At 39.3% G+C, this 25,634-nt stretch overlaps 1 protein-coding gene across 1 annotated transcript in view; it reads right to left on the reverse strand.

Annotated features, from left to right (window-relative positions):
- METAP1 (methionyl aminopeptidase 1) overlaps positions 1–25,634 on the reverse strand; it is a 54,964-nt gene that overhangs the window by 18,947 nt on the left and 10,383 nt on the right. The window contains exons 2-5 of the mRNA XM_068975089.1: positions 12,937–12,988; positions 6,915–7,027; positions 5,908–5,968; positions 720–811 (exon numbers count right to left, since the gene is read on the reverse strand). Coding sequence (XP_068831190.1) covers positions 720–811; positions 5,908–5,968; positions 6,915–7,027; positions 12,937–12,988 — 318 coding nt within the window. The remainder of the gene's footprint in view (positions 1–719; positions 812–5,907; positions 5,969–6,914; positions 7,028–12,936; positions 12,989–25,634) is intronic.

Consider the following 25,634-nt stretch of genomic DNA (forward strand, 5'->3'; position numbering starts at 1 on the left):
GAAACACTTCATACATTAGAGCAGAAATGAAGCAGCATTAGAAACTGTACCCTCTGTACTTAGATTTTCGGGATACTGACAAAATGAATCTCACCTTGAATATTATAATCCTGAATTTTTATAGCTATTTACATGTATTTCTAACATATTTTTAATACTCATTAATAAATGTGTATGTATGTCTGTGTAAACATATAAATAAAATTGAGCTAGCTAGCAAATAGTTTAATTCATACACTTGACTGATTTCTATGTGAAAATGTACATCTTAAGTAATCTAAACAATAATCAAGTGATGAAGTTTGAGGCTTCTCACAATTCTACAGTGGAGAAGGAAAGGGAGGGAAATAAAAGAATAGATAAATGATTTTCATCAAAGAACCATAGCAAATAACTATTACAAAAAGAATGGATGGAGAACAGGGTCCTACTGCATAGTACAGGAAACTATATTCAATATCCTGGAACCAACATAATGGAAAAGAATATAAAAAAGAATGTATACATAACTGAATCACTTAGATGTACAGCAGAAATTAATACAACATTGTAAATCAACTATATCTTAATAAACACTTTTTTTCAAAAAAAAATAAATAAAATGGCCAGTCAGTCTTACTGTGTAACATTTGCCACCTTTGTACCAGCGCAAATCATTGACTTCATGTGTTGTAACTACTTAAACAAGTCCTATCCTAGGAGGAGCGGAAAACTCTTACCCTACATACGAGCCGCATCCCTTCTATATCTTCAGATGAGAGTAACTTAATTTGAGAAGTACCTTTAAGAGCTTGCTCAGATTCGGACATTCCTGGAAAAGAAAATCACTAAGTAAAACCAAAATGAACAAAAAGATGTAGTATATAAAAGCGTAATTACTCCCCAATGATAAAATAATAGTCAAGTCTATTTCACACAATGGTTTCTCATAATACGGGAGGGTCCAGGTCAGGGTTTCTGAAAAAATACTTTCAACGTGAAATTTGCTAAACAAACTGAAGGAAGAATTCTAAAGAACAAATTTTCAGATTTATTAGAAATCAGTCAAGATGGCCTATTTATTATCTGACAGGCAGTGTGTTAATAAGGTCAATAAATGATCTACATTTGAATAGCACCATATAATTAATTTCTGTCTGTTTTCATGATCATCTCCTATGTAGCAAGCATATACAACACCTGATGAATTAATTACACTCATTTATTTTTTAAAACTGGAACCTAAGTCAGTGTTTTTCAAACTGCAACTTGTGATCATTTAGTGGCTATTAGAGGGCTATGACTTAACTTTTTTTTTTTTAAGTAAATAAACTGAATAGAAAATAGACTATATACAGGCTGTTGTGAAATGTTTGGCTATTAATTTATACACACACATATATACAGATTATGTTCTAAAATACAGTTCTCACTCTGGTTCACAATCAAAAAAAGTTTGAAAAATACTGCCCTAAGAATTTTCACTAATAAAATCAGCTTAATTTATTCATATACTGAAAAGCATTAAAGCTAGTACAATAATAATTTCAAAATCTGACAAAAAGACTATAACCAAACTACTTTTTCTAAATGCTGATATAAAAATCCCAAATAAAATATTATCTAGCAAACTCCAAAAAACACAGTACACCATGAACTGAGTGAAATTCATATTGGAAAGACAGGTATAATTCAATATTAACTATCAATATAACTTGTCAGAGTCACAGATTAAAGAATGGAAAATAAATGATCATCTACAAAGATAGCTCTGATAACACAGCCAGCTACCACCTTTACATGATAAATACAAATCTCAAGCCAAGAACCAACATCATGGAATGCCCACTATCAGCGCTAGTATTGTTAGCACTGTTCTGACAATACTGCAGATATACTTAACTAGAGAAAGAAATAAGACACATAAACTTAAAAAGAAAAGGACAAAATCTTTACGAATTTCAGATATGATTATATATCCCTAAAACAAGGGAATACCTGGAAAACAACTAGAAATAAGAATTCAGCAAGTTGGCAGATTATAATATATAAAAATCAATAACTCTGCCATACACAAAGTGAAGTGAAAGTTGCTCAGTCGTGTCTAACTCTTTGCGATCCCATGCACTATACAGCCCATGGAATTCTCCAGCCCAGAATACTGGAGTGGGGAGCTGTTCCCTTCTCCAGGAGATCTTCCCAACTCAGGGATCAAACCCAGGTATCCCCCACCACAGGCAGATTCTTTACCAGCTGAGCCACAAGGGAAGCCCAAGAATACTGGACTGGGTAGCCGATCCCTTCTCCAGGGGATCTTCCCAACCCAGGAATTGAACCAGGGTCTCCTGCATTGCAGGCAGATTCTTTACCAACTGAGCTATGAAAACAACAAATCAAAAAATACAGAAGATACTATATTCACAAGAATAACTTAAAAAGATAAAATATCCAGGAATAACTTAATGTTAAAAGACCTAATGAAGAAAATTTAAAAATACCATTGAAAGACATAAAGGAGACAAATAAAATAGAAAAACATACCCTGTTCTTGGATAGGAAGACTCAATATTGTAAAAGTGTCTATTCTTCCAAAGTTAGTCTATAAATTTAATACTATCCCCATAAAAAATGGTAATAGGACATTTTTAGAAACCAGACAAGCTGATCCTAAATTTCACATGGAAAAACAAACATGCAAGAAGAGTCAGGAAAATTCTGAAGAAGAGGAAAGATGGGCGCAACAAGGCCTGCTACTGCTAAGTCACTTCAGTCATGTCCGACTCTGTGCGACCCCAGAGCCGGCAGCCCACCAGGCTCCCCTGTCCCTGGGATTCTCCAGGTAAGAACACTGGAGTGGGTTGCCATTTCCTTCTCCAATGCATGAAAGTGAAAAGTGAAAGTGAAGTCGCTGTCGTGTCCAACTCTTAGCGACCCCATGGTGCAGCCTACCAGGCTCCTCCATCCATGGGATTTTCCAGGCAAGAGTACTGGAGCTGGGTGCCATTGCCTTCTCTGCAACAAGGCTACCAAATGTTAAAACACTCTATGCTGCTGCTGCTGCTGCGGCTGCTGCTGCTAAGTCACTTCAGTCGTGTCCAACTCTGTGCGACCCCATAGACAGCAGCCCACAGGCTCCCCCGTCCCCAGGATTCTCCAGGCAAGAACACTGGAGCAAGTAAAACACTCTATAGTTATAATAACTAAGAGTTTGGTGATGGCATATGATTAGACAAATGAGTGAGTGAAACAGAACAGAATCCAGAAATAGACCCAAAGATATATGAAAATATAATACAGTGATATAGGTTACATCTTAAATCAGTAAGAAAAAGACTGATTTTTAAAAACAATCAGTGACGTGACAACCAGATATTCTTCTGGGAAAAAATTAAGTTGCAGCCCTACTTCACTCCTAATAATAAATAAGTTTCACATGGGCCCAAAATTTTATCACACACACAAAGAGTAAAATCACAGAAATAGTAGAAGAAATCATAGGAAAATATTTTTATTATCTCTGAACCAAAAAGGTCTTTCTAGGTTATAAAGCCATAAATACCTTAAAAGAAAACAGACAGATTTTACTACAAAATAATGTTGAAAGTTTGTCATAAATGTAATGTTATAAACAAAGACAAAAATGTAACTATCTGCTTGGGAGAAAACATTTTATAGTACATCAATATTTTCCTCAATATAGAGATTATTTTCGTCAATATAGAAAGAAAGTTTATAAGTCAGTATGGAAAAAACTAAGTAATCTGAGAGGGGGGAAAAAAGGCTACGGATATGAATAGACAGTTCAAAAGGAAAAATACAAATGATTTTTAAAAGTAAAGAGATGGGGACTTCCCTGCTGGTCCAGTGGCTAAGACTTTGAGTTCCCAATACAGGGGGCCGAGGTTCAATTCCTGGTCAGGGAACTAGATCCCACATGCTGCAACTAAGACCTGGCACAGCCCAATAAATAAATTAAATAAATAAATAATAATAAAAGTAAAGAGATGCTCAACCTTACTCATAACTTAAAAATGCAAATTAAAACAAATGCAAAGTATCATCTTTCATCTTTCAGATCAGCACAGATCATAAAACTTGATAACATACTAAGCTGAGGAAGACAGAAGAAAATAGAGTCTCACATGTTTTTAACTGAAGAATCACTGAGATTTGTAATTATCTCTCAAAATTTTTTAAATGCATGTATCCTGTGATGTAGCTGTTTTGCTTTAGACTATTTGCTTATAGAAATACTCTTGACATGTGCACAAAGATGCACAAGAACAGGGTGTACAAAAACAGTTCCTGTGGTCAAACTGGAAGAAATAAAGCCTGGAAATAATCTAGAAATAAATTGGAAAAAAAAACCTAGAAATAAATTAATAGGAGTCTGGTTTAATAAATTATAACACGTACACACAGTGGAATATTTCACTCATTAAAAACAAATGGTTTTATGTGAACTTATATGGAATATTTACAACATAAAATACAGTAACACAAGGTGAAAAGCTGTATATGCGTGTTCATTTTTTGTATAATTGGATGGAGGGTGCTAATGTGTGTATGCGCAACAAAGACTGATGAAAAGTTCTGCAAGAAATCATTAACAGTGATTATTTCTGGGGAAACGTACTCACTTTTCCCCTCATAACATTTTATCCCACCAGAATTTACCATATCTATGTTCTTTTTTGTTGCTGTATTGTAGGGGGTGGCGGGGAACGCAGGCTCTTTCATTGCAGCATGTGGGATCTAGTTCCCTGACCAGGGATTGAACCCTGTCACTCTACACTGGGGGCATAGAGTCTTGGCCACTGGACCACCAGAGAAGGCCTTATCTGCATACTTCTTAAAGATGTGATTTAAAACTATACTCTAGAATATGAAATACACTGTAATAAAATTATACATCCTCAACAGTATTCTATCATTCAGACTCTTTCCCTTCAATTTATCTGAAACAATGGAGTTTAATTACATTTTAATACAGTTCCTTTTTGTCTTAGAGAAGAAAAGCAACAGTAGCTTAGTTTGGTAGATTAAACCACATGAAAATGCTGACATGCAACCATTTTTGACATGCAAACTCAGTAATTTCACAGAACCTATGCTGCAAATTGGGCACCCCTGGTGGCTCAGTGTTAAGAATCTGCCTACAATGCAGGAGACTGAGGTTCAATTCCTGTGGAGGGAAGATCCCCTGGAGCAGGAAATGGCAACCCATTCCAGTATTCTCACCTGGGGAAGTTCCATGGACAGAGGAGCCTGGTAGGCTACAGTCCATGGGGTAGCAAGAGATGGACACGACTTCTCGACTAAACCACCACGATGCTGCAAATGACCTATCTTCTCTATGTCTCATTATAATTAACTATAAAATGGAGAAGACAATAGAACCCACCAGAGGAGTGCTCAAAGTATAAAATGGAGTAATACACGTAAAGAAGTTGACACACAGTTATGACAAAATAAGTATCAATTATAGAATCATCAGCATCACTATTACTATTATTATCATCCCATTACTGCTATTTCTATTACTGCTACAGTACAGAATCTTTAGTTAGGCATGCACTCAGAGCCTCCACCATCTGCTTTTATCTAAACAGGTATTATTTAATTAATGCAGGAGAACATGTTAAAATAACTTTTTTTTTAAAAGCTAGACTTTGATATAACAACACAAAATACAGTATTATGTTGGAGGTAGCCTTTAACAGCTATATAAACAATGTCTTTAGAATTGATTAGATTTCTAGTGTGAGGAAAGAATTTTTAATTCAAATATTCTAGTTTATCTTGAAAAAAAAATATTAGAAATGCAGCAATGAAAATTTTCTACTAAAAAAGGACTCTTTTTTTTTTTTGTAGCAGTCATCAAGCTCATAAACTGAAAATACGAACAAACAGCACAGCAGAATTTACCTAAAGGGTGATCAGCATAATCTGGTCTTTGAATATAACTTGGCACTGGCCTTGTTGGCATCTGAAAACAACAAAGAGGTTAGCTGGATCCGATTCAAATGTGAAAGTAACTTTCATTATTAAAATCTACTAACAACACAAATAAAAGCGGGGTGATAAATACCAAATAAAAAATTCATTCATCTCATTTAAATTAAAAAAAAAAAGTTTTACAGGACATCTTAAATATCACAACATATCTATTTCGTGAGGATTGAGCTTTACTTTCCTGGTGCTACTGTCATGCCCCTTCCCAGAATATGTAAGCGACAGAGAGTGCCAGAGGGCACTGAAGATCTGCAATTACACACAGACAAGGGAAGCGCCTGTGTTGTTCCAAACAAATTGGTGAACCAAAGCAATAATGAAATGTTGTCTCGAAGTAAATGTACACCATTATGTTCCTGGTTATTATCTCTGGAAACTATAATTAAAGAGACTTTCTTATATTTTTCCAAATTTTAAAAATTAAGGATGTACTTCTTTAATAAAAAGATAACAGTAAGAAGAATTTAAATATTTCAGAATGACAAATTTCAACTTAAATCAATTCCGAGGTTAAGACTCTGAAGTCAGTCTGCCGAAAACAGAGGAAGGAGCAAGGGGGGCAGAAAAGTCTTATCTAAATTAAAGTAGAACTATATCACAGTAAAAAAATTTTAGAAAAGTAGTAATATATACTCCCATTATGCTGGCCTAAAAATATCTATTCTACCTCGTTTTTTAAAAAAAATTAAAGAAGTCTTGACCCTTAATCTAAAATTTCTTCTGCTTCACCCATGACTGGCAATTATCCCTACTAACTTGTAAACAACATACCATGAAAGCTAAAAAGCTAGACTGTAACCTTAATCCTGATCACATGATTCATAATCGGAATACAAATTATAAGGACTATTTTTAGGAAACTGAAAATTATGAAGACTGATTTTAAAAAATATTAAATTTTTATTACCTTATTTACTCACCAGTGGATAATGGGGTCTGAGTTTTCCAGTATATCGATAACCTGCCCATGGGTCAGTGTTGATATCACCTTCTACAGTCCAGGAAGACACTTCTCGCTTGGCCTTTTCATCTTCTAGGAGATGGATGGATGAATGAGAGAAAGAAATGCCTGAGCGCTCAAGCTACTAAGCATCATCATACTTTTAACAATCACATACTTGAAAGCCAAGCCAAAGAGCCCAGGCACAAAATCAAGCAAACTTCCACCTTAACCTGAATCCCCAAAATACTATGTTCTTGCTCTATCCACAACCCTCTGACTCCTGAAAGATCTAAGTGTCTTGGGAGAAAAACCCCAAACTAAACATATCATCAGTTTTTATACAATGTTGAATAGGAACAGCATGTGGTCAAACTCCTTTTCTCAAATAAATGCTAAATGCATTCTCTCTACAATGTCAATTTATAGGAAGCCTGTTTTTTGAAATATAAAATGTGAGCCTAGTCAAAACTTCCCAGCTGAGGGCAGACATTATCAATGGGTTCCATGTTTTTACTGAAAGAACAGATTCTAAATAATCCCCAAGCAAATTTAAAGTTTAAAAAATAAAAAACTTCTCACTCAGCTGATGACAGACTGTCAAGGAAACATTTTAAGTTGCTTTGAAAACTTTATGAGTATCGTCTGCTTTTTTTTTTTTCAGGAAGAAGCTAACAGAAGGAAGTAGGTAATAGAAGGGAGTAGGAAAAGGCAATGATAAGGGGAGGGAATAATCAATCAAAAGTTACTGAAAATTCATTAGAAACATAAGAACCAAAGACCCCACTACCAGGTTAGTTAATAATATATAATGCTGCATTAACTGAAATGCACCTAAAATCTTTTCACACAGAACATACCCTCAATGGTATCTGAGCACACTGCTCTATCTACGAACTAAAACAGAACTGTTAACCCGAAACTTTAAAGAGCAGGAATTCAAATCCCTCCCACACCAAGTGAGCCTATATACTTCTCAATGCATACCGATCTTTTCCTGATTACTGTGATGCTATCACAGGTTTTAAAAGTCAGGCTTCAAATAATTTTAGAAAAAAAAAAAAAAACTTCCCTATAAGTGATCTATTTAAAATACAAAATGGGAGAATAGACATTTTAAGCCAAAGAGGAATGGTGAAATGAGTGAAGGTGGTCAAAAGGTACAAAAATCCAGTCATGTGATAAATAAGTCCTGGGGATATAATGTACAGTTTGGTGACTAAAGTTATCAACAACAACAGAGAAAGATAATCTAGTCTCATTTTCTCATTTTACAGATGAGGGAACGGGGGAAGTTTGGTTCACATGGGCAGAGAAATGTGGAAATGCTGCTTACTAGTAGAGTATTCTCTCCACAAAGCACGTGGTCAACTTAGGAGTGAAAGACCCTTGACGTGCAATTGACAAGAATGCAAAAATACAACCAATCCATTCACATTATTTTGGAAGAAAATGTATTTATAATAGTACATATGAAGTAGAATAATAGAAAAGAATAAGAAGAGAAAAGAGAAAGAAAAGCTCTACTATGCCACTGAATTTTAGGTATTTTTCTCCCCTATGAAGCTCAAGAAAGCCTCTGTGAATGCCAATGTCAATAGGAAAGCTGTTTTTCATTCCAGGACAAAAATGGACTCTATTCATTGCCACTGGGGTTAAACATTATAGTGAAGTGAAAGTGAAGTTGTTCAGTTGCATCTGACTCTTTGCGACCCCATGGACTGTAGTCCACCAGACTCCTCCATCCATGGAATTTTCTAGACAAGAATACTGCAGTGAGTTGCCATTTCCTTCTCCAGAGGATCTTCCTGACCCAGGGATTGAACCCGGGTCTCCTGCACTGCAGACAGACACTTTACTGTCTGAGCCACCAGGGAAGCCCCCAAACATTATAGAAACTAGTTTTAAATGCAGGCCTGATAACCTGCTTTGGCTGTGATAGCACCAAGTGCTTCTGTCTGAATTATGAAACTCAAGAATAATTTTCACCAGAAATATAGCACAGAATAGCAATGAAGATGCAGGCTTTTTGCTTTAACATACTCCAAGGGAGAGTGCAGGGGAAAGGAAGAATGTAAAACCTTTCAAAGCTTCCTACTGATCTGGATTCTGAACTGTCCACAATCAATTTTCAAGAGAATTCAAAGCAGACCTCAAACAAGCATTATAACCCAAAAGCTAGCTAGACAAGAATGAAATATAGCAAGTTCTTTTCTAATCTCTAGGTATAATTTACTTAGGGAAAGTCATTCTTCCAAAATAAATTAAACTATTTAAGGATAAATTTGATCTAAGACCCTAAGTCCTAAACACATAACAGAAATCCAATAAACAGGAATTCGACAGAGGGTTGGTAACAAAACTGCACACTAACTGCTCTTTTCACAAAGACTGTGAAAGCATAGGCCAGCAGAAAAAAACACCTGTAAGTTATCTTTCAAACATCACCATGCAACAGGGCCAGGTAAGCTGCAGGTGGTGTCAGAGAGTACCCGATACGTACAAGGTCAGATCTCAAGTATTACACATCGTATTCTTCTTCTCTAAAACACGTGGCCTCCTCCAGTCAGCTTTCACAGAAAACTGCACGTATCGAAGCTCTGCCTGGGACAGAATTTTCTGACCACAATCCTGACTCAGTTCTCCCAATAAATGGCTGCTGAGCACTTACTAATTACTGCCCATTTAACCCTCACAACAAACCCATGATTTCGGTAGTTTGGAGGTAAGGCTTAGAGTAATCCGTGCTCACAAAGCTTGCTGCAACCAGTTCTGAAATATTACCTAACCTCTTCCCTGTACAATCCAAAACTCAAGCACACTAGCTTGGAAGGGCAGAAGCGTAGAATTAAAAGTGTTATTTAGAGGTGGTTGGTTTGTTCCGGCTGCGCCACGTGGCTTGTGGGGAATCTTAGTTCCCCAGCCAGGGACTGAACCCCAGCCACGGCAGCAAAAGCACTGTGTCCAGCTGGACTGCCAGAGAATTCCCATAGAGATTCTCTTTTTTTAAGTGAGTTTTTATATCACATTTTTGGCTATCCAAAAGACACTTGTCAAACACATCCACCTTTTTACTTTAGGAAAATCAGTGACAAAGAAACTGAGTGCGTCAGTGCCAAGTGTAAAAGTGTACACTAATACAGTATTGAGATGTGAAGTGCTACAACTTACACAGATCAGACCAAAGGCAAATGCTAATACTACGTAAACTCTGGCAGGAGGTATGGCTAGGAAAAATACACCCAAGCATCAGCATTACAGGCTTTTCAAGATGTTACAGCCAAGTGATCTTCTTCCCTAGGACACATGAAAAATAAATGTTGCTCTTTAACTCACACTTGGAACTTTCCTAAGGCCTCATTAACTTCTGCAACCAAGAAAACTCCTGCAAGTGCAAACTAATTCATTAGCAAACTCCAGCAAACATTTTCTGGAGAAGGCAACGGCACCCCACTCCAGTACTCTTGCCTGGAAAATCCCACGGGCAGAGGAGCCTGGTGGGCTATGGGGTAGCACAGAGTCGGACACGACTGAAACGACTTAGCAGCAGCAGCAAACATTTTCAGAAGAAATAATATCAATACTACACAACCTCTTCCAGAAAAAAGAAGGGGAGGAGACATTTCCCATTTTATGAGTCCAGGATTACTCTAATGCCAGATCCAGTCAAAGATATAAAAGCAAATTACAAACCAATACACCACATGAACATAAATACCAATCAGTCATCTTTAATTAGAGATCAGTACACATAACTATTTGCTACGTTATCTCACTATAATTTCTTGGACTAAGGAGCTATCTTTTAAGCCACCCTGGTTGCTTCCCAGCCCAACCCTATCTCTTATTTCTTTTTTCCCCTATTCCCTTTCTCAATACTCTTCATACCTCTGGAGATCATCTTTCCCCACACCATCCCCTCCTCTTAGACTGTCACCCACTATGGTTATTAGAGTGTGAAAAATACAGGACTGGCTAGCTGAGGGCTGACTCTACCCAACACCACCCAAAAGGATTAAGACTATTAGGCTCACCCAGTGAACCTAATCCCATCAGATCCAAGAGGGCACAATCTGAAACATGGCATCATACTAAACTCCAGAGATATACATAAAATACAAGTAGTTTCAGTCCAATACAATAAAAATCACTTAGGGAACACCAGCTGTTTAACTGTCTTGTAGCATAAGTCATAATAAAATAGTTCTATCTTCAGAAACCCAATATTGAAGAAACAAGCACACTTCAATGAGCTGGCAAACACCTGAAGAAGAGACTCATTTCAAGTCCTTTTAGTAGCATACTCTTCCACCTCGATCCTTCAGTTCCCTATGCTTTATGCTCCCGGGTGCCTGCGTGCACGCTAAGTTGCTCACTCAAGTCCGACTCTCTGTGACCCCAGGGACTGCAGCCCGCCAGGCTTCTCTGTCCATGGGATTCTTAAGGCAAGAATACTGGGACTGCAGCCCGCCAGGCTTCTCTGTCCATGGGATTCTTAAGGCAAGAATACTGGAGTAGGTTGCCATGCCTTCCTCCAGAAGTTCCTGGGTAATAAAATGTTAGTAATTGGCTCAAAGAGCTCTAAAATTACCTAACATATCTGATGCACAGTATTTAAAGAATGAGTAAATAAAATAAAGTGGCATATTTAAACCTATCTCTATCCTTTGAGGTAACAAATCCTGTCATTTATGTTTTTTTAAACTCATTTACTCACAATCACTTTTCCTCATCTTTAACCATATTTCCTCCCACAATAGCCTTAGCACTTCCACTAAATGCAGACTTCACTTTATATAACCACAGAATGTCTTTTTAAATTTTTATTTCCTTTTCCTTCAAATGGTGGTTAAATTGATCTCAATGAGATTTTGAAGGTATATAAATATAAAACAATCTACCAAACTTTACTAAATCAGCAAACTCCTTAAAAATATAAAGTAGATGAACTAAAAATACTGCAAAATCAGTTAAGTTGAAAAAGAAACCTTATACCAAGAACCATGTACTGTCTGCCAGTCCTTCATCCATGAGGATGGCAATGCTATAAGAACAAAAAGCCCTTGTCAATTTTCAAGTAATTGTGATGAGTTGTCTTGAGCTAGCCACCCTAAAGGCTTAAATTTATAGGATGAGTCGCCAAGGCAGGAAAGATGACTTGAATCAGTGATAGATCAGTGTGGCTGACAGCAATAGCTAAAAAAGTAGCCAATAGTTTCAATTTGTGGTGTTTCACAAAGCAACTTCAAAAAAGAAAATTAAACATCAGGCTACAAGTAACAACATTAAAACACCAAAAAAACAAAGTGATACAATTCTGAGTTAGACAAAGCTATTGAAATTGACACTGCTGCTGCTGCTGCTGCTGCTGCTAAGTCACTTCAGTCGTGTCCGACTCTGTGTGACCGCATAGACAGCAGCCCACCAGGCTCCTCTGTCCCTGGGATTCTCCAGGCAAGAATACTGGAGTGGGTTGCCATTTCCTTCTCCAATGCGTGAAAGTGAAAAGTGAAAGTGAAGTCGCTCAGTCGTGTCCGACTCCTAGGGACCCCATGGACTGCAGCCCACCAGGCTCCTCTGTCCATGGGATTTTCCAGGCAAGAGTACTGGAGTGACACTAAGCAAAAACAAAAACAATCTGATTAAATGGAGCTCCTGTGCCCCTGCCTGCAACACGCAAATGCTTTACACACAGGAGAGAGATGGCGCCAGACACCAAATCAGGACATTCTCTGGTACTGCTCAAGCCAATCCAACTATCATAGCAACCATCTCATGTTTTCATGGTACATATGCAATACAAGATTAACAAAGGTATTACTCAGTCACATTTTACTTACAGGATTGAATACCGCAAAGCACAAAATTGTCCTAATTCTAGCCTCTGGGATTATATACTGTCAGAACATTCAAATACACACTTACAGAGCTGGAAGAATTCTTGTCTTCTGCAAGAAGTCACTTCTATGAAAAATAGTATAGAGATGCGTAACTTTACTTACTTGCTTTCTTATGCAGTAACTTGTGAGTTGCCCAACTTCCTTTAAAACATTCCTAAAAAGAACAAACATGAAAATCTGTGTCACTTTCCTTAATTGGAAACATTTTAGTCATAGTTATATCTCAGTTTTATGTTATCAAATTATTTTGAAGTATTTGAAAAGAATCCTGAACCAGTGGAGCAATCACACACTAGGAGGAAAAAAAAATAAGGAAAAATTTGCAGATTCCTCCATGATTTATAGTAGTTTGATTCCCAGTTCATCATATATCACCACTATGTTAGTATATCCCAACACAGATAACCATCTTTAAAATGAATTTTATGTTCTACAGACAATGCAGTAATTTTAAATGCTTGTTCAGGGCTATATATAATACCTTGGATGTCCAAATATTCAAATGCAGTTTGAGACTAGAAAGTGAACATCTTTAATGTTTAATGATACCATCTAGGCTGAATATTCATTTCACTGTATCAGTTCCTATAGTGCAATATTCTGCTTTTTCAGACCACTGAATTCTTTGAGAATCTTGGGAAAGTAACCATTCTTCTCCACAGGAAAAAATATATCTATGCACATATAATGTACAGAGTGCCCTGCGGGTATAACATGCACTGTATATTGATATGAATTAATGGACATGTATGCATATGTTTATATGTACCCAGGTGCTGGGCATTCGGTAGTAAACAATATAGGTCCACTGGACACAAATATTACATGGCTAATTACACAATTAAATACATCGTTTAATCCTAAGGAAGCCTTCCTTGGTGGCACGGATGGTAAAGAATCTGTCTGCAACACAGGCAACCCAGCTTCAATCCCTGGGTCCGGAAGATCTCCTGGAGGAGGAAATGGCACCAGACACTTCCGTGGAAAGAGGAGCCTGGTGGGCTACAGTCCATGGGGTCACAGAGAGTCAGACACAACAGGGCAACTTTCACTTCACTTTCTTAAGTCCTAAGGGCTAAAAAGGAAAATACACAGTGCTAGCACACAAGAACTAAAGACAGAGGCAGGGATCACATCACGTTGAAGAGTCTGCTCTATTCTAATGATAACGAAAGCCATTAAAGGGTTTTAAACAAAGAACAACCTGATGACAACTTGGTTATGCATCCCTGATCTCCATCAACAAAACCAAAATTAAAACTCCTGTTAGTACACAGAATGGTTCTGAAAAACTCCAAAACACTGGCTTTTAATACAGGCAATCCTTGCTATGCACAGTAGTGTAGAACCATTAAAAACCATTGTACAATCTGTAAATGTAAAAACCAATCTTCAAAACCAACAGGAAAATTTTAAATTGTTCCATGACCTTCAAAACTTTTTGCCAAAATATTAAAAACTCTCTTACTCTAGGTTATAAATATACAGGTAACTGAAAATTTTGTTTAGTATACTGTAATTTAATATATTAGATATGTTGATAATTAGAGTATTTTACTTTTTTATTCAAAAACTTATCAGATGTATGGCAGAAAACAACACAATACTGTAAAACATTATCTTTCAATTAAAAATAAATAAGATGTTGAAAAGAAAACTGATCAGGACTAATCTGAATCTGTGTGCCTTCTCACTGAATAACTCAGCAGATGGAGTGAGCATCTTTTTCATGCTTGGTATACTTTCGAGGTTTGCAATACCTTCCAAATTTTGTCCTTTGCACTTTCAGTATCTCTGCGAGTTCCTTTAATGTAAAGTTCTTATTGATGTTCCTTCCCCGAAGACATTATTGATTCTTTTCATCACAACCATTTTCCTCATTTATAATAACCACCCTGTTTCTGAGTTCCTCTGACTGCATGTCTAGAGTCTCTAGAATGGTGGGTATTCATTGGTGGGCATTCATTCAGTGTCAACATCCCCACAGCCAGCTATTTCTTCTACAATTCCATTTATATTCCACTTAGGTTTCACATCCAGCACTAACACCTAGCGTTTCTTTGTTGCATTTTCTTCTTAGCCAATTCCCTCTTTCAATGATTCATTTTGTAAAGTGTCATGTAAGTTTATCACTGGAGAACAAGAAAGCTAGGCAACTACAAGGCTCTGCTGTCTACAAGAGAACCACATGACAGACACCCAGGGACCAATCACTGACAGGCTTGAAAAAAGGAGAGGGGCTGGCCACTCACTAATCAAGATGCAGGGCTGTGATTTCCGAGGTCATCTGAGGAATGAATCAGTTCAGTTCAGTTCAGTCGCTCAGTCGTGTCCGACTCTTTGCAACCCCATGAATCACAGCACGCCAGGCCTCCCTGTCCATCACCAACTCCCGGAGTTCACTCAGATTCACGTCCATTGAGTCCGTGATGCCATCCACCCGTCTCATCCTAGGTCGTCCCCTTCTCCTCCTGCCCCCAATCCCTCCCAGCATCAGAGTCTTTTCCAATGAGCCAACGCTTCGCATGAGGTGGACAAAGTACTGGAGTTTCAGCTTTAGAATCAGTCCTTCCAAAGAAATCATAGGGCTGATCTCCTTCAGAATGGACAGGTTGGATCTCCTTGCAGTCCAAGGGACTCTCAAGAGTCTTCTCCAACACCACAGTTCAAAAGCATCAATTCTTCGGTGCTCAGCCTTCTTCACAGTCCAACTCTCACATCCATACGTGACCACAGGAAAAACCATAGCCTTGACTAGACGGACCTTAGTCAGCAAAGTAATGTCTCTGCTTTTGAATATGCTGTCTAGGTTGGTCATCACTTTTCTTCCAAGGAGTAAGCGTCTTTTAATTTCATGGCTGCAATCACCATCTGCAGTGATTTTGGAGCCCCCAAAAACAAAGTCTGACACTGTTTCCACTGTGTCCCCATCTATTTCCCATGAAGTAATTGGACCAGATGCCATGATCTTCATTTTCTGAATGTTGAGCTTTAAACCAACTTTTTCACTCTCCTCTTTCACTTTCATCAAGAGGCTTTTTAGCTCCTCTTCACTTTCTGCCATTAAGGGTGGTGTCATTTGCATATCTGAGGTGATTGATCTTTCTCCCGGCAATCTTGATTCCAGCTTGTGCTTCTTCCAGTCCAGCGTTTCTCATGATGTACTCTGCATATAATTTAAATAAGCAGGGTGACAATATACAGCCTTGACGTACTCCTTTTCCTATTTGGAACCAGTCTGTTGTTCCATGTCCAGTTCTAACTGTTGCTTCCTGACCTGCAGACAGATTTCTCAAGAGGCAGGTCAGGTGGAATGAATAGCTAGCGGTAAAGTCTCATTTACTTCATGTCATTACCCGTGTGGTAGGGAGACTAGTTTTAACTAATCTGTGGTAACTAAATTTATGCATATCAAAATTACAAAATAAGATCTTCCTTTATATAATTGGCAACCTGATACAACCTATTTATAAAGCTTTTCTAAATAGGTTATGTGAACAAAATACTTTTGCCTCACCCAGCATCTTTTTTTACCCTCACAGAAGCTGACGCATATTTCCTTAAATAAAATAACATCTCTATCTCAACTGATTCAATTTAGAGAACACAGAAGTTTACATACCAATTTAAATCAAGAAAGGGAGGGGGAAAGAACATCAGAGAGGAGAGGTAAAAGCAGCATTTAAAATGTTACAAAAATCCACTGCCACCGCCTACTTATTACTAAGGATAATACATACTTCATAAAGGGCTTATAAGTAGGAACAACTTAAAACACATGATTTTCTAAACTAAGTTTCAGGGAACGGCAAAAATCACGCACTTTGAGGTCAGAACTGTACCCTGGCTTGATCACTTATAAGCTGTACAACATAGAGGTAAAAAATCTTAATATCTCTAAGTCCCACTTTCCTCAACTATATCGTAGGGAAAACTGTGTAAAAATGTGTGGTCAATAACAAATGCTCAATTCTAATTATTACCCATTTTATTATTTTTAAAAGCAATTTAAGTTTGGAATTTGAAAAGACGGTACACCTATGTACCTTCAATGTGTCCATCAACGCTGCCCTGAATTCTAGCTGATGAAAACTTACGGCCATTAGGCAGCTAGTGATGACCGTGGGCTTTGTAGCTAATGAGCATCACCGTTCCAGCTTCCCTCATGGCTCAGTCGGTAAAGAATCCGCTCACAGTGTGGGAGACCTGGGTTTGACCCTGGGTTGGGAAGATTCCCTGGAGGAGGGCATGGCAACCCACTCCAGTCTTCCCGCACGGAGAATCCCAGGAGGAGGCTGGTGGGCTACAGTCCACGGGGTCGCAGAGTCAGAAACAACTGAGCGACTAGGCACAGCCCAGCATCACTGTTCAGGGAACCTGCACATCATGGAAGGGGATTCAAGAGAGGGAACAACCTCAAGTTTGAACAGGCTTTCCGGCCAAAACAGCAAAGAACACCAAAACAACAAACAGCCTGCCAGTTCAAGGGGTGTGAGCACAGCCTGTGACTAACCTTCGGCGGAGTTATAGGCTGTGCAGACACAAAAGCAAATAGGAAGGCAGGTTTGAGTTTTTTTTTTTTTTAAACTTAAAAAACACTGAGCTTGGGAACTCCGCGGTGGTCCAGTGGTTGGGACTCAGTGCTTTCACGGCCGTGGGTCAGGTTCCATTCCTGGCCAGGGGTCTAAGATCCCGCCAGCCAGGCGCATGGCCACAGAAAAGCACTGAGCAGAGACAGCAGGAGCCACGCTGCAAAGGAGACAAAAGCCAGACTCACGGACTTCGTGGAGCTCCAGAGCCCAGGCAGAAAGTGCGGCACGGCTGTCTGAGGAGCCGCTGAGCTGGCGATGAGTTTACCGTCCTCCCCCACCAAAATCACCAGGAGCATCACGGAGGCGACAACCAGGGCACACAGAGTGGTCCAGACGCCCTCCAATTCTGGCTCAAGGAGCAGAAAAGGGAACCCCTCGTGCTCGGAGTACAGCCCACCTTCTCTTCTCGTCCCTGTCCTCTCACACCCCAAACCCCAAGGGATCCTGGGGCAACCCACAACAGGAGCGTGCAGGAGCCAAAGTGCTGAGCAGCAGGCGTCTCTTCTCTTCTCTCATCAGTGAAGCTGCAGCCCAGACAGCATGGGGCCAGACCCTTCACTTCCTTCTGTCTGTCCTGCCATCCAGACAGCATGGGGCCAGACCCTTCACTTCCTTCTGTCTATGTCCTCTTGCCATTTGGCCCAGACAAAGGCACAGTCGTGACAGACAGCAAAGGTAGGTCCCTACAACCCCAGCTTTCTGGCCAGGGGACCAAAAACGAGCATTCCCAAGGAAGGAGCTCCCTAAAGTGACCCCATCACGTTGTTCATAACACAAACTACTGATGTGTGAGAGAGCAGAACTAACAGAGACCATCATGCAGGTCTCAGGGACAGATGTGAACAGCGCTGCAAAGGCTTTGAAAACTGAACTGACACGGGAACCAAAGAAGGCAGGTTAGGACTTGCAGGCTGAATCTAACCAGATTAGTTAGTAGCCAGCTAAAACTTAAAATATCAACATTCTCCACACGATTTAAACAAGACTCAAGATTTCATAATATGCAAAACTTTCCACAGGATACAACCTAAAATTATCCAGCATATAAAGAACCAAGACAATCTCAATTTATAAGGGAAGTGAGTCAACAGACACCACTGCTAAGCTGACACCAATGTTGGCATTAACTGACAGAATTTAAAGCAGCTATTATTAAAACGCTCCAACAATCAACCAGAAACACTCATATCAATGGGAAAAAAGAAAATATTCGCAAAGATATACAGAAAAACCAAATGAAAATTTTAAAACCAAAGAAATACAATAGCTAAAATAAAAAATTAACTGGATATATTCAGTGGCATGGACTTTCCTGGTGGCTCAGCTGATGAAGAATCTGCCTGCAATGCAGGAGACCTGGGTTCCGTCCCTCGGTTGGGAAGATACCCTCGAGGAGGGAAAGGCTACCCACTCCAGTATTCTTGCCTGAAGAATTCCATGGATAGAGGAGCCTGGCGGGCTTCAGCCCAAGGGGTTACAAAGAAGGAGTCAGACCCGACTGATGGACTAAGCACAGCAGCAGCACCCAGCAGCATGACGGAGATGACAGAGGAAAACTCAGTGAGCTTCAGAGACCAAAGAAACGATCCCATGTGAACACAGAAAAGGTTTAAAAGGTAAGTAAATAAAAAACAGAGCCTCAGGACCAGTATGACAACAACAAAGAAAATTACTAAGGATAAAGAGGAAAATTACATAATGATTTTTTTAAAAGGTCGAATAACTAAGATGATAAAACAGTTTAAATTGTATGTATCAACAAAGCTTCAAAATACATAAAGCAGAAGGTAACATAAGTGCAAGATGAAACAAAAATCCACAGTATAGTTGGAAACAAAAATCAACCACCACTCATAATAAAAACTCTCAGTAAACTATAAGAGAATTTCCTCAGCTTGATAAAGATTATCTACAAAACGTCTACAGATTACAGCAAGTCCCCTATATACAAACAAGTTCCGTTCCAAGAGCATGTTTGTGAGTCCAATAGTTAGCCCAAGCACCCAACTAACACAATCGGCTATGCAGTACCGTACTGTAATAGGATTATAATACTTTTCACACAAATAATACATAAAAAACAAACACAAAAAATAAAAAAAAATCATTTTTAATCTTATAGCACAGTACCTTGAAAAGTACAGTAGTACAGTACAACAGCTGGCACACAGGGGCGGGCACTGAGTAAACGGACAAGAGGTACTGACTGGAGGAGGGAGAGGCGGTGAGAGACGGCAGAGGGGAAGGGTCGCCAGCACAGCACGGAGGGAAGCTGCAATTTCACTCATGCTTGACATGGATGGCACAGGTGCTGGCTCCCTGATGTTTTCAGTTCTATCTACTCTCTTAAAACTACAATCCGGCGATGTCTAGGCAGTAGCTCTTTCTGTTTATCATCACAGATAATCCGAAGCACTGGACGGCAGTCTGCAACCTTCATGTACCCTTCTTCGTTTGGCTCCTATGCCTCAAAAACTAACAGCGCCTCCTCAAATAAAGAAAATCCCCTTGCCATTTCCCACGTTGTGAATCTCTTTGGTTCTGCAGTTTCCTCTTCCTCTTGTCTCTCCTGGTCCTTTCTCTGGGCCTCCGACTCCATCAGGTCTTCATTAGTAATCTGCTCATGTCGCATGGCAACAGTACTTTACAGTAAAGTAAACCAAACCATAGCCTCCTGTAGAGGATGCACATGACAATGTACACCAGACACATGAATTTAAACACAGCTGGACATGCAAACACACTTTCCCATCTTTGAAAGTTTGCAACTTTCCAAGGTTCATATGTAGGGGGACTCACGACATAGAAAGCTAAGTGAATGGAGTTGTACAAGGAGGAAAAGTAATTATACCATATTAATAATTCATAACACTTATGTAGAGCCTACTATGTGCTAGTCACTATTCCAACTACTTTACATGTGTTAAGTCCTAATCCTATGAAGTAGATACTATTTACACAGTACTCATTTTACTGATGAGAAAAGTTGAGCCACACTAAATGACCTGCCCAAGGTCACGCAGCTATGAAGTGGCAGGTAGACTATATGAGCTTCCCTGGCGGCTCAGAGGTTAAAGCTCTGCCTGGAATGCAGGAGACCCGGGTTTGATCCCTGGGTCGGAAAGATCCCCCTGGAGAAGACCACATGACTCAAAACCACTTTACAAGTCAGAAGAGAGCCACATGGCAGGTGAGGAGCGTAACTGCCAAACTCTCTTCTTCCATCGCAGGAAACCTAGTGACAAGGCCTAAAACCAAATAATCAAGACAGAGGAAGATAACCGTGTGTTTCAGAGATATGGAACTGAATGCCAAAATAATCAGTTTAAAGTGGTGGAAAGAAAACCAAATTCTGGGGATATAACATACAACATGATGAGTGTAGTTAACAATATTGTATATTTGACAGTTGTTTAAAAAGTTCTCATCACAAGGGAAAAAAACTGAAACTGTGAGATGATGAATGGTAACTGAACTTACTGTGGTAACTGTTTCACAAAGTATACAATGTCTAATTATGATGCTGTATACCTTAGTGGGCTCCCCCAGTGCCGCCTGCCAATGCAGAGGACCTGGGTTCAATCTCTGGGTTGGGAAGATCCCCTGGAGAAGGATATGGCAACCCACACAGTAAGAATCCCATGGACAGAGGAGTCTGGCGGGTTACAGTCCATGGGCTCACAAAGAGTCGGACATGACGTAGTGACTGTACAACAATACCTTAAACTTACTCAATGTTCTGTCGATTATTTCTCAGTAAGACTGGAAAAATAAAAATGGAAAAACTAACCCTAGGTTAAGAGATACCTGGAATTAGAATATTTGTTTCTAAGCCATATGCATGTTTTCAAGAATCAAAGCCATATTGAATACATAGTAACTGGCATAATCTCTAAAATGTCCAGTGCACATATATTTAGGTTCCTTTTCTACAGCCAGTATTTTAAGTTGAATGAATGCCGTTTTCCAGCTGCAGGAAGATTCTATCTAAAAGACAAATTGTTTTCTCAGTTAAGGCATCTTGTCACTTAAAGTAGATTTAAACCAATTAATACAGCATTAAGGCAATGTGTTTATACTTTCTGCTCACAGTGTGACCAACTGGACAGCCTACGCTTTGCTCCACAACTGGGCATCCCCCCCCCCCAGTGGCCAAAATACACAGCTCGCCTCTTTCAACCTCTTCCTGGGGGATGTCACCTTACGGTGAACAAGGCTTCTCAGGCAGGCATCAGCAAAGACAATCACGTTATTCTTTCTTTTCACATCCGTCTCACATCCTTCCTAACGTCGTTCTGTGACTCACCTCTTACAGTGGGCACATCTACACATTCACCATTATTTGTTGACTGTTCCAAGTTTCTCCACTCAGAAGGTAATGTTATTTACAACATGACAACATCCAAAAATTCAATCATCAAATCTTCTTGAATTTTAAATAAACAAAGAATTTTTTATTCTAACTGCAAATGCATGCCATCTGGAGTGTATCCGAGTCAGTGCCAAGTTTTGCTTTTTACCCCTACTGATCACAGAACTCCTGTAAAAAGAAATCTAGAACTCTTCAGTGTTTTCTTTAAACAGAAAAAGAGGGGCTCTGACTGGGACAGGAGCAGGGAGGTGGTACCACTCTGACCTATGCCCAATTTCATACATATCTTTCAAAGCAATTAAGCTTCAATAATCAGATGCCCTCCTCCCCTCCATTCAAACCATACTTTCCTTCAAAAGTTCAGAAGATAACAACAAATGATTTTAAATACAACTTTTTCTACAAAACTCTTCCTGTCCCCCAGTGAGAAATGACACATCCTCTAAACCCTTTGGCATTTACTGCCTCTACAATTCAATTAACAGTCTATTTCATGGTGATCTCTCTTAATTTGATTCTCTAGTAAACTGTGAACAAACTGAAAGCAATGTAAGTTTTTTAAAGGAACCATATTTCAAAATGCTTCTCCTTGATTGTCACTTCATACTGGGGAAAGTAAAAAGCCCAAGATGATGTGCAAAGAACAACAGTTAAGTTTTGGTTAAAGTATTCATGGTAAACTATTTTCTTTTCATATCTACTCTAAAAAGTCATAGCTATGGAAAAACTGCCAAGATTTAGAAATAACCCTCCTTGATTCTATTTCAGGGAGAAAAAAATAAACCTAACAAGATTATCAACTTACTCCTAAAAAAGCACAACATGTTTTACATTTTTTCAGACTACCTGGTGTTCTAAAGCAGCTTACAGTGCCCTGGATCAATGCCAAACCATGTCAATTTCTCTCCCAATTAAAATTTCAATGTCACGATCATCAACTATTAATAAACATGCTGAAATCCATCACATTCACTGAAAAGCAGCTATTCAAATAAATAGCCCTGTATTTTCCTCAGAGGATTTCAGAGCGTTTTGTACTTGGTTTGCGAGACCTACATCAAATCTCACCTTTTAAATAAGAGGACTAATAGGGTTATTCTCATTAAATAAACTAGGAACTGTCTCACAAAACAGCTTACCTAGCTAAAGACTTGTATTTCAAAATATATGAATATTTGAGGCAATGAAGGAACCAAAGTATTCATAATAAATACCTCTCAAGACAGCCGCCGTCCTCTTACTTGCTGAGGCCATGAAGTAACAAGGGCACAGTCTTCAAAACCCCTGACAGCATCAAGTACATTCTGTACCTCCTAGTAACTCCTGAAGACTGAACAGTGTTCCTTCCTTAGACCACAGTCTCATTCTTCTCCCATTTCTTTACCTGACTGCTGCTGCTAAGTCACTGCGGTCGTGCCCGACTCTGTGCGAGCCCACAGACGGCAGCCCACCAGGCTCCCCTGTCCCTGGGATTCTCCAGGCAAGAACACTGGAGTGGGTTGCTGTTTCCTTCTCCAATGCATGAAAGTAAAAAGTGAAAGTGAAGCCGCTCAGTTGTATCCAACTCTTAGCGACCCCATGGACTGCAGCCCACCAGGCTCCTCCGTCCATGGGATTTTCCAGGCAAGAGTACTGGAGTGGGGTGCCACTGCCTTCTCCGTCTTTACCTGACTAGGACCACTCAAAACCCTTGAGTGAGTTATTCTCCACACCATGAAGAACCAACCTCTGACTCTTACCTGAGCAACCTTTCCTTCCTTATCTCTGAAAAATGTACCAACAACCTAACTAAACTAGGGTGAGAGTTCCCCCAGAGAATACCACACTGTCCTTTCCCTTGCCCGACCTCGTCTATCTGTTCCTGACACTCACATTAACATCTTGTCCTCACAAGCTTTAACCTATCCCTTCAGTGTGTTACAAACGCTGCCTTCATAAAGCGTCCCCACCGCACCCATCCCAGCCAATGCCTAACAGGGCACATGCATTTTCTCAGCACTCCTCTGACAGCGCTTCGTCTCACCACCCTGCTTTCCACCTATTTCACTGCACCAAAGCCCTGGCTGCAGAGTACCTACTGAAACTAGAATGGTAAAGTTTTTATCCCACTTTTTCTTTAACACCAAGAGATATCTACCAAGTTTTAGGAGCTGATATGGGGTAGTACGGTCTTCAGTACTGAATAGGCCCTCAAATCACCTGGAAAATTTTTCCTTTAAAATACTCATGCTGTTCTCCACAAGTAAAGCAGTACGGTGGTTATCAGGGCTGGGTGGAGCAAGCAAAAGAGAGCTGTTTAATGAGCTGTTTCAGTTCTGCAAGATTAAAGAAGTTCTTGAGATATGTTCTACAGCAATGCAAATATAATAAATACCACTGAAAAGTACCCATAAAAATGGTTAGGATGGTAATGTCTTTATGTGTTCTTTACCTGTAGAAAAAAGAAATTCATGTTTAAATAAGTTAAGTTACAAAGCTGTATGTCATACAGAACAATGATTCTGGTTTTGTTTCAAAAACATAAAAACAACAAGTAACACATGAATGCTGACCATATGCCAAACACTGATTTAGGCAGTACTATATGCACCAACCGTTAACCCTCACAACTCTGCAGGGTACATTCTATTATTTCCTATTTAACAGATGAGAAAACAAGCACAGAAAAATTAACACGTTAAAAAAAACCCACACAGCTAATTAACAGCAAAGCCCGGTTTTAAATGCATGCTTTCTTGAGACAGTTTCCATGCTCTTAACCTCTATGTAATAAATATATAAAAGTCTGAAAAGATAATAAACCAAACTGTAACATACTCTTAGGATACGATCATGACACAGCTTTCACTTTAAACACTTCTGTTTTAAATTTATGCAAAGATCATGCACTGCTTTTTATAACAAAAAAACAAATGGAGGTATTTACATTTAAAAAAAATAGATTCAGTGGAACACAAAGTCTCTGGCCCTGCTAACAATCATTTTATTTCCTTATATTTCTGTACTCAGACTCTTCACCACTGCAAGGCTGTGGTTACTTGCTGTAACACACATGCCTCAGCTTGCTCCTACTTCCATAAACATCCTTGCCCTGGAGAGAATGTTCTCTCCTCCTCACTAACAGACACCTTTTTACTTACCTTTTTATTTATTTTCTTCAGTGTACAAATCCATTTCTTAACCCCTCCTTCAGGAGGCCTTCTAGGGCTTTAACTATACTGTTTTGCACCTTTTTACTATGCTGCTTTGAAAAACTGCCCATTAGCAGTTTCATTTGTGTCCTCCAGAGCCATCAGCAAACTTCCTTGAAGATGTCAGTACCCTTCTTCTCGAGGCAGGGACTCCAGCCAGTGGCTCAGTATGGAGCGTACTGAGCAGGCAGAACTAGATTTCTAAAGACCTTCCTACCAGAAACAAGGGCTCCTTGGAGACAGGCTGGACTCCAGATTTGGGACAGGGAAGCTACAAGGTAAACTTTGTCTTGGGCCAGAGAGCTAGGGAACAATCAGAGACTACTGGAGGAAGGTCAAAAGGACACAGAACGCACTGTTCTTCAAAGGCGGTACAGTAGGTAGTTAATTACAAAGTGAGAAATGTACAGCGAGCAAGCAGCACCTCCTAAGCAAGTGATCACATTTAGGAGCGCCTCCTGATGTGATACAATATGAAGTACACAGCATCACTCACGAGTCCTGTCAAGTGAATCCTGACAGAACAGACAGGGGATAAAAGAACAACTTAAAGACACTACAAGGAAATAATCAGATAACCGAGAACGTGTGCACTCAGCAAGTGACTAGTCTCCTCAAAAAGCCAGCATCATGAACATAAAGATG

The sequence above is a fragment of the Capricornis sumatraensis genome, chromosome 7 (genome assembly GCF_032405125.1).
Source record: "Capricornis sumatraensis isolate serow.1 chromosome 7, serow.2, whole genome shotgun sequence".
Taxonomy (NCBI): Eukaryota; Metazoa; Chordata; class Mammalia; order Artiodactyla; family Bovidae; genus Capricornis; species Capricornis sumatraensis.